Genomic DNA, 17567 nt, shown 5'->3' with positions numbered 1-17567 from the left:
GTTACAATGCTTGCAAGGCTTAGGTGATGAGTATTACCGAGAGGGCCCAGAGATACCTCTCCGACAATCGGAGTGACAAAACCTAATCTCGAATTATGCCAACTCAACATGTACCTTTGGGGACACCTGTAGAGCACCTTTATAATCACCCAGTTACGTTGTGACGTTTGGTAGCACACAAAGTGTTCCTCCGGTAAACGGGAGTTGCACAATCTCATAGTTGCAGAAACTTTGTATAAGTCATGAAGAAAGCAATAGCAACATACTAAATGATCAAGTGCTAAGATAATGGAATGGGTCAAGTCAATCACATCATTCTCCTAATGATGTGATCCTGTTAATCAAATGACAACTCTTTTGTCCATGGCTAGGAAACTTAACCATCTTTGATTCAACGAGCTAGTCAAGTAGAGGCATACTAGTGACACTATGTTTGTCTATGTATTCACACATGTATTATGTTTCCGGTTAATACAATTCTAGCATGAATAATAAACATTTATCATGATATAAGGAAATAAATAATAACTTTATTATTGCCTCTAGGGCATATTTCCTTCAGATAGATTTCTTGATTTTGATCTAGAGAAGATTTATATGTATTGTGCAGTAAATTGCATTGAAAATCCGTATATTGCCAATAACCTAAAGAAAAGAAAGCAAATAGAAGATGATGAGAATACTAATGAAAGGGAAGAGACTTCCCAATATCCTCCTATTATTTCTTATGATGAATCAGGTAACGAGGAGGAGCTTTCTATTCAACCAATCTCGTCAATAAGGAGCTCAAAGAGGAAAGTTGAACCCACACATAATGTGAAGAAGAAAAAGAAAAGAAGGAGCAACAAAGGTAAAAAGGTATCCCTCCCAAATGATGTTGCTCCTACTACTCACTGTGATGATGATAATTGCTATACTATTGGTCATATCCATATTTTTAATGATGAGAGTGATTATGCTTATGATATGAAAAGGCCCAAGCTTGGGGAAAAGACCTTCTTTGCCGTCAGCTAGCAGACGACAAAGATCTAGCTGACGGCAAAGATCCTGATTCCAGTAGTGCACAAGTATGGGGGATCGCAACAATTTTTTAGGGTAGAGTATTCAACCCAAATTTATTGATTCGACACAAGGGGAGCCAAAGAATATTCTCAAGTATTAGCAGCTGAGTTGTCAATTCAACCACACCTGAAGGACTTAATATCTGTAGCAAACTATTTAGTAGCAAAGTAGTATGGAAGTAAAGGTAACAGTGGCAAATGTAACAATAGCAGTTTTGTAGCAATCGTAACAGTGGCAACGGAGAAGTAACTTAGCAAAGATCAATATGTGAAAAGCTCGTAGGCAATGAATCAACGATGGATAATTATGTCGGATAGCATTCATCATGCAACAGTTATAACATAGAGTGACACAGAACTAGCTCCAGTTCATCAATATAATTTAGGCATGTATTCCGAATATAGTCATACATGCTTATGGAAAAGAACTTGCATGCCATCTTTTGTCCTACCCTCCCGTGGCAGCGGGGTCCTAGTGGAAACTAAGGGATATTAAGCCTCCTTTTAATAGAGAACTGGACCAAAACATTAGCACTTAGTGAATACATGAACTCCTCAAACTACGGTCATTACCAGGAGTGGTCCCGATTATTGTCACTTCGGGGTTGCCGGATCATAACATGTAGTAGGTGACTATAACTTGCAAGATAGGATCAAGAACACTCATATATTCGTGAAAACATAATAGGTTCAGATCTGAAATCATGGAACTCGGGCCCTAGTGACAAGCATTAAGCATGGCAAAGTCATAGCAACATCAATCTTCGAACACAATGGACACAGGGATCAAACCCTAACAAAACTAACTTGATTACATGGTAAATCTCATCCAACCCATCACCGTCCAGCAAGCCTACGATGGGATTACTCACGCACGACAGTGAGCATCATGAAATTGGTGATGGAGGATGGTTGATGATGACAATGGCGACGGATTCCCCTCTCCGGAGCCCCGAACAGACTCCAGATCAGCCCTCATGAGGAAGAATAGGGCTTGGCGGCAGCTCCATATCGTAAAATGTGATGAATCCTTCTCTCTGATTTTTTCTCCTCGAACATGAATATATGGAGTTGGAGTTGAGGTCGTCGGTGGAGGTCGAGGGGGGCCACGAGGCAGGGGGCGTGCCTAGGAGGGTAGGCCGCGCCACCCATCCTCGTGGCCAGGGTGTGGGCCCCCTTCTGTTGATTCTTTCGCCGGTATTTTTTATTAATTCCAAAAAGTGACTTCGTGAAGCTTCAGGTCATTCCGAGAACTTCTGTTTCTGCACAAAAATAACACCATGGAAATTCTGCTGAAAACAGCGTCAGTCTGGGTTAGTTCCATTCAAATCATGCAAGTTAGAGTCCAAAACAAGGGCAAAAGAGTTTGGAAAAGTAGATACGTTAGAGACGTATCAACCGCCCACAACTCTTTGTGTTCTACTCGTGCATATCATCTACGCATAGACCTGGCTTGGATGCCACTGTTGGGGAACGTAGCATGCAATTGTAAAAAAATTCCTATGCTCACACAAGATTTATCTAGGAGATGCATAGCAAAGAGAGGGGGGCAGTGTGTCTATGCACCCTCGTAGACCGAAAGCGGAAGCGTTTGACAACGCGGTTGATGTACTTGTACACCTTCACGATCCGTCCTGATCAAGTACCGAACGTACAAGACATCCACGTTCAACACACGTTCAGCTCGATGATGTCCTCGCCTTCTTGATCCAGCAAGACGGGCGAAGTAGTAGATGAGTTCCAGTAGCACGATGGCGTGGTGACGGTGTTGGTGAAGAACAATCTCCATAGGGCTTCGCCAAGCAAGAAACTATGATGGAGGATAAACTAGAGGGGACGGGGTTGCCGGCACATGGCTTGGTGATTCTTGATGTGTCTTTGGTGCTAGTCCTGCCCCTCTATTTATATGTTGACCCCTGGGGTCGAAACTTGGAGCAAAAGCCTCCTCAAAGTCGGTTTTTCCCCGAAAGGCAAGAGTCCCACCTGGACTCCAGGACCAAACGCCACAATCCTTGACGTCTGGCCCAGGGCCAGACGCCAGGGTCTCCGGCGTTTGGCCTCTGACCTCCGCAAAACTTTCTTTTGCACCGACCTATAGCCCCGTGGGCCTGACCCCTTGGCCTAACCATATCATCCAATATATGAATCTTTACCTCCGGACCATTCCGAAGCTCGTCGTCATGTCCATGATCTCATCCGGGACTCCGAACAACATTCGGTCACCAACATACATAACTCATATAATATTATATCGTCAACGAAGGTTAAGCGTGCGGACCCTACGGGTTCGAGAACTATGTAGACATGACCGAGACACCTCTCCGGTCAATAACCAATAGCGGGACCTGGATGTCCATATTGACTCCTACATATTCTACGAAGATCTTTATCTGTCGAACCTTATGACAACATACATAATTCCCTTTGTTGACCTCAAAAGAACGTGATTCCCTTTGTCTATCGGTATGTTACTTGCCCGAGATTCGATCGTCAGTATCTTCATACCTAGTTCAATCTCGTTACCGGCAAGTCTCTTTACTCGTTCCGTAATGCATCGTCCTACAACTAACTCATTAGTCACTTTGCTTGCAAGGCTTCTTATGATGTGCATTCCCGAGAGGGCCCAGAGATACCTCTCCGATACTCGGAGTGACAAATCCTAATCTTGATCTATGCCAACCCAACAAACACCTTCGGAGATACCTGTAGAGCATCTTTATAATTACCCAGTTACGTTGTGACGTTTGATAACACACAAGGCATTCCTCCGGTATCTGGGAGTTGCATAATCTCATAGTCAGAGGAATATGTATTTGACATGAAGAAAGCAATGGCAATAAAATTGAACGATCATAATGCTAAGTTAACGAAGGGGTCTTGTCCATCACATCACTCTCCTAATGATGTGATCCCGTTTATCAAATGACAACACATGTCTATGGTTAGGAAACGTAACCATATTTGATCAACGAGCTAGTCTAGTAGAGTCTTACTGACACAATATTTTGTCTATGTATCCACACATGTATTAAGTTTCCGGTTAATACAATTCTAGCACGAATAATAAACATTTATCATGATATAAGGAAATATAAAATAACAACTTTATTATTGCCTCTAGGGCATATTTCCTTCAGTAGCGTGGTGCTCATGGGCAGAGCCCGTCGCTCGGTGCTGCCCGATGACCATGGCCATGTGGGCGGCGTGGTAGCCGGGGTGTGACATTCTGTGGCAGTGTGTTGGCCGGGGTGAAAACCTACGCTGTCTTCGGACGGACCGGTGACGGCGTAGCTCGTTCCCTTCTTGAAGGCGTCGTCGCGGCTCTCATTGCCCGTCGGGTGGCTCCAGGGGTAACTCTGATCCTCGGATAGGACGGTGGCGACGCTCCGGTGTCGTAACCTTTCTGAAGGCACCATTTGGAGCCCACGGTCCATTGTATGGGCTCCATTTCATCGCAGTGGCATGTTCACGGTTGAAGCCCCCGGTTGCTATTGTAGTGCTAGAGGTCGTGTTGCTGCGCTCAGTGCTTATGTATCCTGCCTTGGGTGTGTGCGTGTGTTGTGGTGACGTCTATTTGTATCGGGTATCGGGTTGTTGTTGACCATTGCTTTATATATAAAATAAGGCGAAAGCCTTTTTGGGTAAAGATGGTGATAAAAAACACTACTCCCTCTGTAAAGAAATATAAAAACGTTTAGATCACTATTTTTTTACGAAGAGAGTAAGTCACTAGGTTGTTCCTCAAAGGAGAACGAAAATCATCATAGTCTCTGTCAAGGGTGAAAATGATGTTACCCATTAGAATTTTCTCAAACTTCCGTTGACTATTCCATGCATATTTTCTCTTCTTCAAACCCTCACAATGGCAGACCCTTCATTGGAACTCAACTCCCACCTCAGGACCAGGATTCGCTTACATTATTCCAAATAAACAAGAATTTTGGCAATCTTTGCATGAAATCAAAAGGAGAGGTTCACCTGCCCCGGATGGATATCAACATTTAAGCTCTACATTGCCACTTGGAATTGGATTGTAGATAGTGTCACTACTATTACAACATTTTTTTTCAACTATGCAAACAATTTTTTTTAAATCTATATCTATATTACCTACTAATAAATTAAGGTGTGTTTCTTCAATTTTTTCATCCGTTCACCACCGACTATTTTTTATATCCGAGGTGGTATTAAATTTTTGTGGTCCACCTACTAGAAAAAAAATAGTTTGGTCCAGAATTTCGTATGTGGGCCGCACACGGTAAGGCCCAGAGAAGCAAGCCCATTTATATCCTGCCCATGCACCTGGAAATCGTATTTGCGGCACAGAGCGGCATATAGTTGGAGCTTCGCATAGGTCGCCCAATATTGGGCTGGCTCATTTTCGCTTTTCTGTGCTCTTTTTCTATTATTCTTTTTCTTTTTTCCTTTCTAACTTATTTTTTTCTTTTTCACATAAATTTATTATTTTCTATTTTTTTCTTCAGATTTTTGCTTTTTGTACAAATTTTCGTTAAATCTTCAGAGTTTGTTCCCATTTTCAAAAATATTTGGAACTTTAAATTTTTATTCTCGTTTCAAATTTTTCGAAACACAGAAATTGTATTTTTTTTTACTTTTCCAAAAAATTCGAGATTTTTAAATGATTGCATTTTAAAAAATAGTAGAAATACGAAAAATATTCCTTTTTATTAAAATGTTCACAAATTGAAAATAATGTTCATGATTAAAAACACATTTTTGACAATTGCTATGAATGTTCAAAGCAAGTTTCCATTTTAAAAAATTGTTCAAAATTCAAAAAATGTCCGTTTCTCCGCCTTAAAAATGGATCCTGTTTCAAAAAAATACTTGTGAATTTAAAAAACATCCTATTTCAAGTTTTGTTTGCCTTTTTTTCTTTCAGAATTTTTTTTCAAAAAAAATGCTCGTGTTTTTTATAAAAAAAAATAGGAGTTCACCACAAGCTCGACACGGAGGCGGACCTGAAGGGAAAAAAAGCATGAGTTGGGTAGTGGCCGCCACTCCGACCAACCCCATTACTATAAAGATGGCCAAACATGACCTGCGAGAACACCACAACTCTCTGCTCTGTCGCCTCACTGTTGTGGCGACCGTTCTAATGGACACATCAATTATCTCTCTCGATGCTTCTCGCAAAAAAATCTCTCCTGTTGCAACGCACGGGCATATGTGCTAGTGTCACAAACACATTTCGAAACTTGTGAAGATTTTTTTATGTGATGTACATTTTTTCTGAATGTACGTAACATTTTGTTTCAATTTCAGAAATATTTTTTCTACAGTGTATACATATTTTTTTAAAGTCACATGAATTTTTTTAAATGTTTGACATTGTTTAATTGTCACATACATTTTTTGTATACATGATTTAAAAGTTTCGTACACATGATTACATTTTTCTTACACATGATTGACATTTTTCTCATATGCATGATAAACATTTCTATTTTTTTTCCATTCATGTCCTACATTTTTCGGATACATTAAAAACATTTTTTCTGTACATGTTTAACATTTTTCAAATGCAAGATTAATTTTTTTAAAAAATTTGTATAAAGTTACAGAGGTTATGTTTGAAAAACAACTCATCCCCACCGCCGAGTTGCCACTGCAACATTCCCCATGTCTCGCAAACATGGACGATTTTGCAAAATCTTGAGACTTGCGGTGCGTGGGAATGGACCGGCACGTAGTTGGCTCTCGACGCGGCGGACGCAGAGTAGAATCGGCCGGATGGTGCTAATCATTTTCCTTATAATTAGAATATTTCGAATATAAACAAAAGAAAAAGAATATATGAAGGAAAAACGAAAAACCAAAATAAAAAACAAGCACGACGGCATCCTGACGTCGGCGTGATGCTGCAGGTGGGTACTGGGCCGGCCCAGCTTGGGCTCCCTGCAGGTGAGCCGTGCATCGGCGTCGATGCGGGCGGCACACAGCCGCGCCGCTCCCCGTGCCGGCCGGAGACTCCCTCCGCCGCCGTGCCCAGGACCTACAAGAAATGTAGCCGTTTTCCCCTCTCCCCCTTCGGTCTCTCACTGGATGGATTTCGGTCGCGCCACCCCGCTGGAGTGTAGGGTCATTTCGGGGTCGGTGGGCAATGGAGAGGAGGCGGCCACCGTGAGAGGAGGAGGAGCACGGGGTTCGCGCACTGGCGCATCTCCGTCGCTCCCCACGCCGTATAAGAGTACAGCAGCGGCGGGCGGCGGCGGAGGGAACGCCGGCCGGCTCCTCTGATACTGGCAAGACCAACTCAACTGTATGGATGCTTTTTAGTCCCACAATAGCAAAATTTTCCACCGATTTATAAGCGTTTGCCTCAGTCAGGCTATCAGCAAGTAGCGGTAGAATAGATGAATTCCATGCCCAATTTTGTAGTGATTGTAAGGTCTGTTTTCATGCCCAATTTTATCAGCATGTGTTCCATTTTCGTTTTATCGTCTTCTTTGTTCAATCCTATGTTCGTTATTAAGTAGTAGAACTCAAATTGCAGTTCAACGTTTAATGTTTAGAATACTTAGAAACATATTCATGTTAGGTGTATGTTCACCTTTTATTTCTTTCTCTGTATTCTTCAAAGATTGGTCAATTTTGTTCCTAAATAATACTCCCTCTGTTCCTAAATATTTGTCTTTCTAGAGATTTCAACAAGTGACTACATACGAAGTAAAGTGAGTGAATCTACACTCTAAAATATGTCTACATACATCCATATGTTGTAACCATTTCAAATGTCTAGAAAGACAAATATTTGGGAACGGAGGGAGTATAGTTTACCTTTGCTGGGAAACTTCTAATTGTGAAAGTCTGACCTATCTGAGGCTAAAGCATGATCAACGAATTAATCAGTCTTATCAGTTGCATCTGTCCTAAATCATCAGAAATTAACCAGCGGAGATCGCATGAAACTGTATCATCCACAAAGCTATTCGAAAATCAACTTTGTTAATCTGCAAATTTCAGTCCAATTTGTTGCTTTGTCTCTCCATGAACTTAGGCCTGTTGTCCACCCCATAAATGGCAAATTCCTGTGTCCAGCGATGCAATTCTGTGTTGGATTGTGTTAATGAATGGCAGTGGCTTAACCCTGACAACCGAACCAGATCAGACGTTTCGGAAGATGCACAGTTCTGGCATGTACAAAGCTTCCTCCCTTTGTGTGGTTATTACATTTGGGCGAGTTAAGCCAGTTTTTGTCCCGGCTGCTTCGAATCCATAGGATACATGTATTGTTGTGGTTTCTATCACATAACAACTCCTGACCCGTGATATACCCTGATACAGAGAACAGCAAATTCATGACGAATCTTGCTTGTTGTGTTGTGAGAAAGAGACCTTCCAACCTCTATTTGTTAGTTGTCATGTGGAGCAGGTGGTGTGGAAAGAAATTGTCAATGCTCTGAATTTGCTAATTTTGAATAGGTGGCTAGATTTTGGCTCAGTAGTACCAAGAATGCTGCTTTGAATATGACTACTGCTGATATGTTGTGGGCTACCTAGAAATTGCGTACTGACATTTTTTTTCCTCGATTATCATGGTCTGGTTTACAGGCGATGTATCAGCGACTGTTGAGATTACTCAAACGCAAGACCATTGCGAGTGTCCCAAACCGAACTTGCAGATCCTTGACAAGTGCCGGCTCCTTATGGGAGCAAAGATAGTGGAAGCTCCGCAGCTCAGGTGATGATGAAGGAACAAAGAAACCACACTTCAGCTGGGGCCGGGGACGCCGGTAACCACGGCAGCGAGACGCAGCATTGTTATGCTCAGATTTATCTCTGCTTGCTGTGTGTCACCTCGGCTGTAGGATTTGCTATTTCTTCGAAGTTGAAGGGTGCTTCTTTAGCTGGTTTTGCTTTGTGAGATGTGATGGTTTCCTGTCAAGGCATGTAAGAGTGGACTTGGATGTTGCTCCGTTTCTATGAAATGAAACAGGGCGAAAATCCTTTCGATCTACAAAATGTGGCACTGGAGGGATTCCATTTTCAAGTATATTCAAGACTCGCAATTAACAAGTCTACTAGCTAGCGTTTGCATAACTGCTAGAAGACAACTAAATTCGGTAAGCAACATCTTGCTAGTCGTCTCTAGTCTATAAAAAATATGGAGCCACTTGGTGTCTATTATTATAAGGCTGGTGGCTACCACCGCAATCGGTTAAATAAGATCTGATTCTCAGCATACGACTGAGATTCCGGAAAATATGGCACGTTAACATTGCTGTTCTTATAGTAAGAAAAAGACCTTGGACAGGTCCGGACCTTGGATGAGGAGGAGGGCGCTACTACTCACCAGCTAGCAGCAGCCTAGAGAGGTCAGCACTGGCATCTTTGTTGCTTCCTCTGTCGATCTTTTCTAGACCCAACAAAAAAAGTTCTTGCAGTTGCTTCTTCTCCCCTGGATTAACAAGGTAGTTGATGATCACTGACGAGTACAGTTTCCGTCTTCAGCTCTGTGTTTCCATTATTTTCATGCGGTGCTGTGATCATTGTGTTCGGAGCAAACATTCAAATTTCTGGATAATTTCCTGGGGTTTGGACTCTCTGATGTTGCTCCAGTTCCAGTATTTGTAGTTCTGTTCTTTGTCTTCTTCTTCATAAAGATAAGAGTATATGTTCTTTGTCCTAACTAGTTTCACGTTAATGATTGGTGCAGTGATGCGACAGGACTTGATCCATTTGGAAGCGACAGAGGTTGCACGCGCAGATGGATTCCCTCACAAGTAAATCCTCTCTCAACTTCCTCCTGCTTCATAGCTAGCCGCATCACTTCTCCTAACTTTGCTAAAGCTAAATATTTTTTGAGGACTTTTACGGTGCAATTTACTAGTCAAATATGCTAGAAGTATTAGATGATATCCACCGTTGATTATAGGGTTATTCTGGGCAACTCATCTTTAGGTATTTCTATTTTGATTTTATTTTTGTAAGGATAATTTGGTCCACGGTTAGAGGTAATCCGAATAACGCAAAGCCTCCGTAATAAGAGAAAAAAAAAGGCATACACACGGGACAGCGCCGCGTGCCCCTGCCGTCGCCGGCAGTCCCTTGTGCTGCAGTAGAAAAGAACATCACTTCTGCTACCTTTGCTAAAGCTAATTTTTTTTTTCAGACGAAGAGGTAGCTGATTCTGAGAGTCAAGTGACTCCCTTTGCTAAAGCTGGGTTTTTCAGCAAGATGTCATTTTGGTGGTTGAATCCTCTAATAAAGGTGGGCTACAAGAAACCCCTTGAAGACAAAGACATGCCACTTCTAGGCGCCACAGATCGAGCACATAACCAGTACTTGATGTTCATGGAGGAGCTGAACGGCAAGAAGCAGTCGCAGTCACATGCCACACCATCTTTCTTATGGACTATTGTTTCTTGTCACAAGCGTGCGATCCTAGTCTCGGGTTTCTTTTCTTTGCTCAAGGTTCTTGCCGTATCAACAGGCCCAATAATTCTCAAGGAATTCATCAATGTGTCACTTGGGAAAGGGACCTTCAAATACGAAGGCTGTGTGCTTGCTGGGTTAATGTTCATCTGCAAATGTTGTGAATCATTGTCACAGAGACAGTGGTATTTCCGCACTCGGAGAATAGGATTGCAGGTGAAGTCACTCCTGTCGGCAGCTATTTATAAGAAACAACAGAAGCTATCAAATGCAGCAAAAATGAAGCACTCTTCTGGAAATATTATGAACTATGTGACCGTCGATGCGCATCAGATTGGGGAATTCCCATACTGGTTCCATCAAACATGGTCAACAAGTGTTCAGCTTTGCATTGCTCTGGCAATTCTATACTATGCAGTTGGTGCTGCAATGATTTCATCTTTGGTTATCATCATTATGATCGTACTGTGTAACGTTCCATTTGCCAGACTGCAACACAAATTTAAGAGTAAACTTATGGAAGCACAAGATGCGAGATTGAAGGCCATGTGTGAGTCATTTGTTCATATGAAGGTGTTGAAACTTTATGCATGGGAATCTCACTTCAAGAAGGTCATTGAGGGGTTGAGAGAGGTTGAGTACAAGTGGTTGTCAGCATTCCAGTTTAGGAGGGCATACAACGCTTTCCTGTTCTGGTCTTTACCGACTTGGGTTTCGGCAGCGACCTTTCTGACATGCTATCTTCTGAAAATCCCTCTTGATGCTAGCAATGTCTTCACCTTTGTGGCAGCTCTAAGTCTTGTGCAAGAGCCAGTAAGGTTAATACCAGATGCTATTGGCTTTGTGATACAAGCTAAGGTTGCGTTCGCTCGGATATCGAACTTCCTTGATGCACCTGAGCTAAACGGACAGGTTAGGAAAAAATCCTACGTTGGCATTGATTACCCTGTACCTATAGCGATGATTTCGTGTAGCTTCTCGTGGGATGAGAATACATCAAACCCAACTCTAAAGAATATAAATCTGGTAGTCAAAGGTGGAGAAAAGATTGCGATTTGTGGAGAGGTGGGATCGGGAAAATCGACACTTTTGACTGCTGTACTCGGAGAGGTCCCCAAAACTGAAGGCATGGTATGATTTTTCACTAACATCATCTGTTAATGCAATAGCTGCCATATTAAGAATTTAGACATGATTAAAAGACATGAAATACATTATTCATCTGTTCGGTTTGCGAAGTTTTGTATGAAAATTATGCTTGACAATATTTGCTAACATGAACTACGTTATTCAATTCATGTTTCATAAAAGCTTTATAGCAAATTCCTGATTTTGCATAAAATTTTCAGATCCAAGTCTACGGGAAAGTAGCATATGTTTCTCAGAATGCATGGATCCAATCTGGGACTGTGCAAGACAATATTCTCTTTGGATCGTCGATGGACGGGGAAAGATACCACAACACACTCGTGAGGTGCTCGTTGGTCAAGGACATTGAAATGTTGCCATATGGAGATTGTACTCAAATTGGGGAGAGAGGAGTACATCTTAGTGGTGGTCAGAAGCAGCGAGTCCAGCTTGCTCGTGCACTATACCAAAATGCAGATATCTATCTTCTTGATGACCCTTTCAGTGCTGTTGATGCACATACAGCCACAAGTCTCTTCAATGTAAGGATCATATCAGCATATGCATGTTGTGTTACTTTTGATTATGACATTTTTACAAAGCTCTTTGTAACAGGAATATGTCATGAGTGCTCTATCGGACAAGACTGTCCTTTTGGTGACGCACCAAGTGGATTTTTTACCCGTATTTGACTCCATTTTGGTACCTGTCACCCCTTCGAAAATGTCACCATATGATGATATTTGTGTCTCTATGATGTATTTTGATCTGTAATTATTTTACATATTTTTTGATGTCATCTAAAACTAGTGATGATTTTTGGCAGTTCATGTCAGATGGAGAGATTATTCGGTCTGCGCCTTATCAAGATCTATTGACAGATTGTGAAAAATTTATAGGCCTTGTAAATTCCCATAAGGATACTATTGGTGCTGCAGATCTTAATAAAAACATACCTCCGCAAAGATCTAAGGAAGTGTCAAAAAAGGTGACAGATGATATTCATGGAAGCAGAAATACAGAGTCTGTGAAGCCATCACAGGAAAACCAACTGATCAAGGAAGAGGAAAGAGAAACAGGGGATGCAGGTTTCAAGCCTTATATGATTTACCTGCGCCAGAACAAAGGCTTCCTCTATTTCTCTTTGTGTATGTTTTTTCACATAATTTTCATAGCTGGGCAAATATCACAGAACTCATGGATGGCTGCTAATGTCCAAAATCCTCATGTTAGCACGCTGAAGTTAGTTTATGTGTACATTATTATCGGAGTTTGCACGATATTCTTCTTGCTATCAAGATTTTTACTAGTCGTTGTTCTTGGGATCCAGTCATCAAGATCCTTATTTTCCCATCTACTCAATTCATTGTTCCGTGCACCAATGTCCTTTTTCGATTCTACACCTCTAGGAAGGGTTTTCAGCCGGGTAAGAGTTCTTAAATGAATGGTAAAACAAGTTTCAATTATGTTTTACACCAAGATCAACTCGTTCCCTTTTTCTTCTAATGCAGGTTTCTTCAGATTTGAGCCTTGTTGACCTTGATGTTCCATTTTCATTTGTGTTTAGCCTTGGTGCCATCTTTAATGCATATAGCAATTTAGGTGTATTGGTTGTTATTACATGGCAAGTTCTGTTTGTATCCGTGCCAATGATAGTTTTGGCAATTTGGTTGCAGGTAATTGGTATGATTTTGTTTCTTTACGGCTAAGCTTCATGTCTATGTATCCGTGCCAATGATATTTTTGCATTTATTGTTCTCATTAACTGAAACCTGTTATGTTTGGTCATGCAGAGGTACTATCTAGCCTCAGCCAAGGAATTGATGCGGATCAATGGTACTACCAAGTCTGCTGTGGCAAATCACTTAGGTGAATCGATTTCAGGGGCTATAACAATAAGGGCCTTCGAGGAAGAAGATCGTTTCTTTTCTACAAATTTGGATCTTGTCGACAAGAATGCCAGTCCATATTTCTATAATTTTGCAGCAACTGAATGGTTGATTCAACGTCTGGAGATAATGAGTGCCGCAGTTCTTTCTTTTTCTGCCTTTGTCATGGCCCTTCTTCCTCAAGGAACTTTTAGCCCTGGTAAGCAATTATATCACCACCACGTTGCTTCAAATATTTGGACAAAGTTGAGTAGCATCTGATTTGCGATAAATATTATGCATTGCCATGTAAATGTTTCTACCTTTTCATTGGCTTTCTGACACGCTTTTGTAATGAGAACTTACTTGATACTCACCATAAATAGGTCATGTGTTAACATGACATGACTGTCCGACAAAATCATTTGAATGGTACGTTTTATATGTATATATGGTTGTAGAAAACTATAAGAGAGTTATAGTATGCAAATGATATTGATGAAAATTTAATGATAGTATTTTGACCTAGCAGTCAAAATACTTTCTTTTTTTTAGAGAAAAGGCATCGGCTGAGCCCGAGAAAAGTATATTTGCTGCATTCTGCTGGGCAGAATATGGTGAATATAGAACACTGTACATCTCTCAAACCACCACTTGTTCTAATGATTTTATGTATATATGATAATGCAGTTCAACTCCTAGTGCTCATGTGCCGAAGTTAACTAAATCAAGTATTTGGTACTATACAGTTATACAATTATGAATATTAACATTACAAATAGTAGAATTAATTCCTTGCTTTTGTACCGGCACAGGTTTTGTGGGAATGGCATTGTCCTATGGTCTTTCCCTAAATATTTCGTTCGTTTTCTCTATTCAATTCCAATGCAACCTTGCGAATCAAATAATCTCGGTCGAACGGGTGAACCAGTACATGGACATACAAAGTGAAGCAGCAGAAGTTGTTGAAGAAAATCGACCGTTACCGGATTGGCCCCAAAATGGCAATGTGGAGATTAGGGATTTGAAGGTAATCAGATATAAATATTTACACATACATCTTACAAGGTAAAACAATCCTGTTAACACTTTTAAAAAATGTATGCAATTGATTTTCATTCAACAGATCAGGTATAGGATAGATTCTCCCCTTGTACTACATGGGATCACTTGCAAGTTTGAAGGTGGAGATAAGATTGGTATAGTTGGTCGAACAGGATGCGGCAAGACAACATTAATTGGTGCATTGTTTCGTCTTGTTGAACCTGCCGAAGGGAAAATAATTATAGACTCTGTGGACATCAGTACAATAGGCTTGCATGACCTGCGGTCGCGTTTGGGTATCATTCCACAAGATCCAACACTTTTTCAGGGTACAATAAGATACAATCTAGACCCTCTTGGGCAGTTCTTAGATGAACAAATATGGGAGGTAAGATTCTACACATCTAACGATGTTGCTTTTTGTCATCTTGCCCAATGATCAGATAATATTATGCTGACAAGGTATCACACCAAAAGAACCTGATGTAATGTCGCAATTCAGATCACTTACTTGGTGTTTAATCATGATGCAGTCCTCTTTTAGTACTGTCGCAATTCAGATCACTTACTTCGATATATACCTCACAGATTCAGAAAGTCGAGGACATTAAAAAAATTGGGCAGATAAATTGAATTAGAGGAATCTGAAATGACAAGTAGCCTCTCTCATAGAAAAACTAGATTGCCTAGGAGGAACTAGACAACTCTTCACTGATTGAAAAAATAGGCACCCAAAAAGGTGATGGCCACATGTTTTGAAGCTAAGCTAGGTTTAGTGCCCCCCCCCCCCCTTTCTGAGTTTATGTCATATATACATTTCAAAAGGAATCACTAAAGTAGTTACTCTATTTGTTAATTATGCTGCAGGTTCTTGACAAATGTCAACTTATTGAAGCTGTCCGGGAGAAGGAACAGGGATTGGATTCACATGGTAGGAAACTTCACTTCATCTATTTTTTGGTTTATGTGGTTCATTTTTTAAAGTAATGAATTGGCTAAACAGAAAACTCTGCCCTAATTAATTATTTCAGAAATTGAAAATAGGTGTGAAAATACATGTGAGATGTGACAATAAATATGTCAAAATGTTAGTAGTCCTAGACATATTAGCTATATCCTTTTGCTAGCAAGATGTTTGGAACTATCTCATTCATAGTATTGATCAAGATCTTGTCTTAATAGTTGTGGAAGACGGGTCGAACTGGAGTATGGGTCAAAGGCAGCTCTTCTGTCTGGGACGCGCACTTTTGAGAAGATGCTGCATCTTAGTTCTTGATGAAGCAACAGCCTCTATAGACAATGCCACAGATGCTGTCCTTCAGAAAACAATCCGGACAGAATTCAAACATTGCACCGTTATTACAGTTGCACACCGTATACCAACAGTTATGGACTGTGATATGGTACTTGCAATGAGTGATGGTATGTTTGTCTTATTTCTAACTTAATATAGTAACCTGATTATAGAACTCGCCACCTTATTGATCTGAAGCAACTAATATGGAGTATACTTGAAGCCACATGTATTGTGTGCCTTTCGCATACTAATGAACCATATATGAACACTTCCAGGGAAAGTAGTGGAGTTTGAGAAACCTACAAAGCTCATGGAAACTGAAGGATCTCTCTTCCAGGAGCTGGTCAAGGAGTATTGGTCATACACATCGAACACGAATATTTAGAAGAGACTGTCCAATGTCGGTTGTTTACTTGCTGCAGCTTTCAAAGAGATAAAAGATAAATCAGCTTTAGAAAATGTGATACGCTTGAAGATATACAATAATCTATGCTACCTCAGATGTATTAATCTATTTTTGAATCTGAAGAAAAGACAGTACTATCTATATGTTATTGTCTCGAGATTTCTTTTGCCGTCTACTGCTAGCAGAAATTCTATGCAATTCTATGCATGCAGAATTGCTGAAGCTGAAGAGAGTAAATCCCTGAAGATTTCCTTGCTCCAGTAATCAGATATAGAAGGCCAGATCGGAGGGGCTTCAAATCCGCAATCTCTGCTTGAAATACGACTTGAGCATATGTGTTTGCTGACCTTTTGCCAATTATGCATTCATTTACGGTAGCTTGATAAGTTTATGCCGAATGCATTGACTTTATGAATGAGGTTTCAGACCATTCAATGTAAAGATACGCGATTGGGTTTTATATCTCTCCTAGGAAAAGTGGCTTGCTTTTTTCGTTTAAGAACTGCCTACCGTAGTGTTTGTATTTGCTTGTATTCAATGTAAAGAGATGCAACCAAGCACATAGTATTTTTATCCGTGTGAGATATAAACTGGGGAGGAAAGCAGTGTGTTTCCCTTGCGTTTTGCTGATCATGAAATTGCCCACATGAAATTGAGTTGTTAGTACTGAACATGCTCATGGTTTGAATGGCGTGGCAGGATCAGCGGATCGGTTGTGTCATGTCTAAATATATTTTTGTTGGATGCCGAGGTTCTGTTTTGGCATTGAGCACATATAGAACAGTAACTACCAAAACCTGCGCGTCCGAGGCAGCATAATTGCGCGTCCGAGCTCTACACACACAAAAAACTGCCCTCCAAAAAGCAAGCATGTTGGAGCATCAATGTTTGTTTGTATATAGCTCCTCAGATGTCATTTCTCCACAATTTTTTGCAGACGCCTAGAACACTCAAACATCTTTGATGCCAAAATTTTCAGTTTTTTTTTTTCGTTCTTCACATATTTTGTTCATGCGGGAGCATATGAACTCATGTGTAGAAACGCCATGCTCTATGAGAGATTTCTGACTCGTATTTTATTTGACCTCGAGTTACCAACATAAGCTAGTACACACTGACCTAGATTAACTAACTAAGTTGACACTTGATTGGTTGGGAGTTCACGACCTACTTGAAGCAACTAATCATACTCCTCTCAACAAACAAAACAAAAGGAAAAATCAAGCTACGTGATCTATTATTATAAAATTGCTTGATAAATTTACAGGTAAAGACAAAGAACCTTATACTGCAAAATAAGAAGTAAAAGGTGCATCTCACCCACTACTTTCATATTCTATAATTAAGGTCATATTACTGCATTA

The 17567-nt window shown here is 40.7% G+C and overlaps 1 protein-coding gene across 1 annotated transcript; it reads left to right on the top strand.

The window, feature by feature from the left end:
* Positions 1-9740: 9740 nt before the first annotated feature.
* LOC123172830 (ABC transporter C family member 10-like) lies at positions 9741-16632 on the top strand. Its single transcript, XM_044589734.1, has 12 exons — positions 9741-9808; positions 10198-11591; positions 11810-12130; positions 12204-12290; positions 12415-13014; positions 13100-13264; positions 13382-13676; positions 14272-14486; positions 14583-14888; positions 15368-15431; positions 15683-15922; positions 16073-16632. Exons 1-12 carry the CDS (start codon positions 9793-9795, stop codon positions 16180-16182), a joined length of 3813 nt encoding a protein of 1270 aa, XP_044445669.1. The 5' UTR covers positions 9741-9792; the 3' UTR covers positions 16183-16632.
* Positions 16633-17567: the final 935 nt, after the last annotated feature.

The sequence above is a fragment of the Triticum aestivum genome, unplaced genomic scaffold (genome assembly GCF_018294505.1).
Source record: "Triticum aestivum cultivar Chinese Spring unplaced genomic scaffold, IWGSC CS RefSeq v2.1 scaffold96124, whole genome shotgun sequence".
Taxonomy (NCBI): Eukaryota; Viridiplantae; Streptophyta; class Magnoliopsida; order Poales; family Poaceae; genus Triticum; species Triticum aestivum.
This window is presented reverse-complemented; position numbering and strand designations above follow the sequence as displayed.

Bases quoted from the DNA above. Each gene is read 5' to 3' on its own strand.
- LOC123172830 (XM_044589734.1), top strand. The intron at 12,131-12,203 runs GTAAGGATCATA...TCTTTGTAACAG, and splicing joins CAGCCACAAGTCTCTTCAAT to GAATATGTCATGAGTGCTCT. The intron at 13,677-14,271 runs GTAAGCAATTAT...GTACCGGCACAG, and splicing joins TCAAGGAACTTTTAGCCCTG to GTTTTGTGGGAATGGCATTG.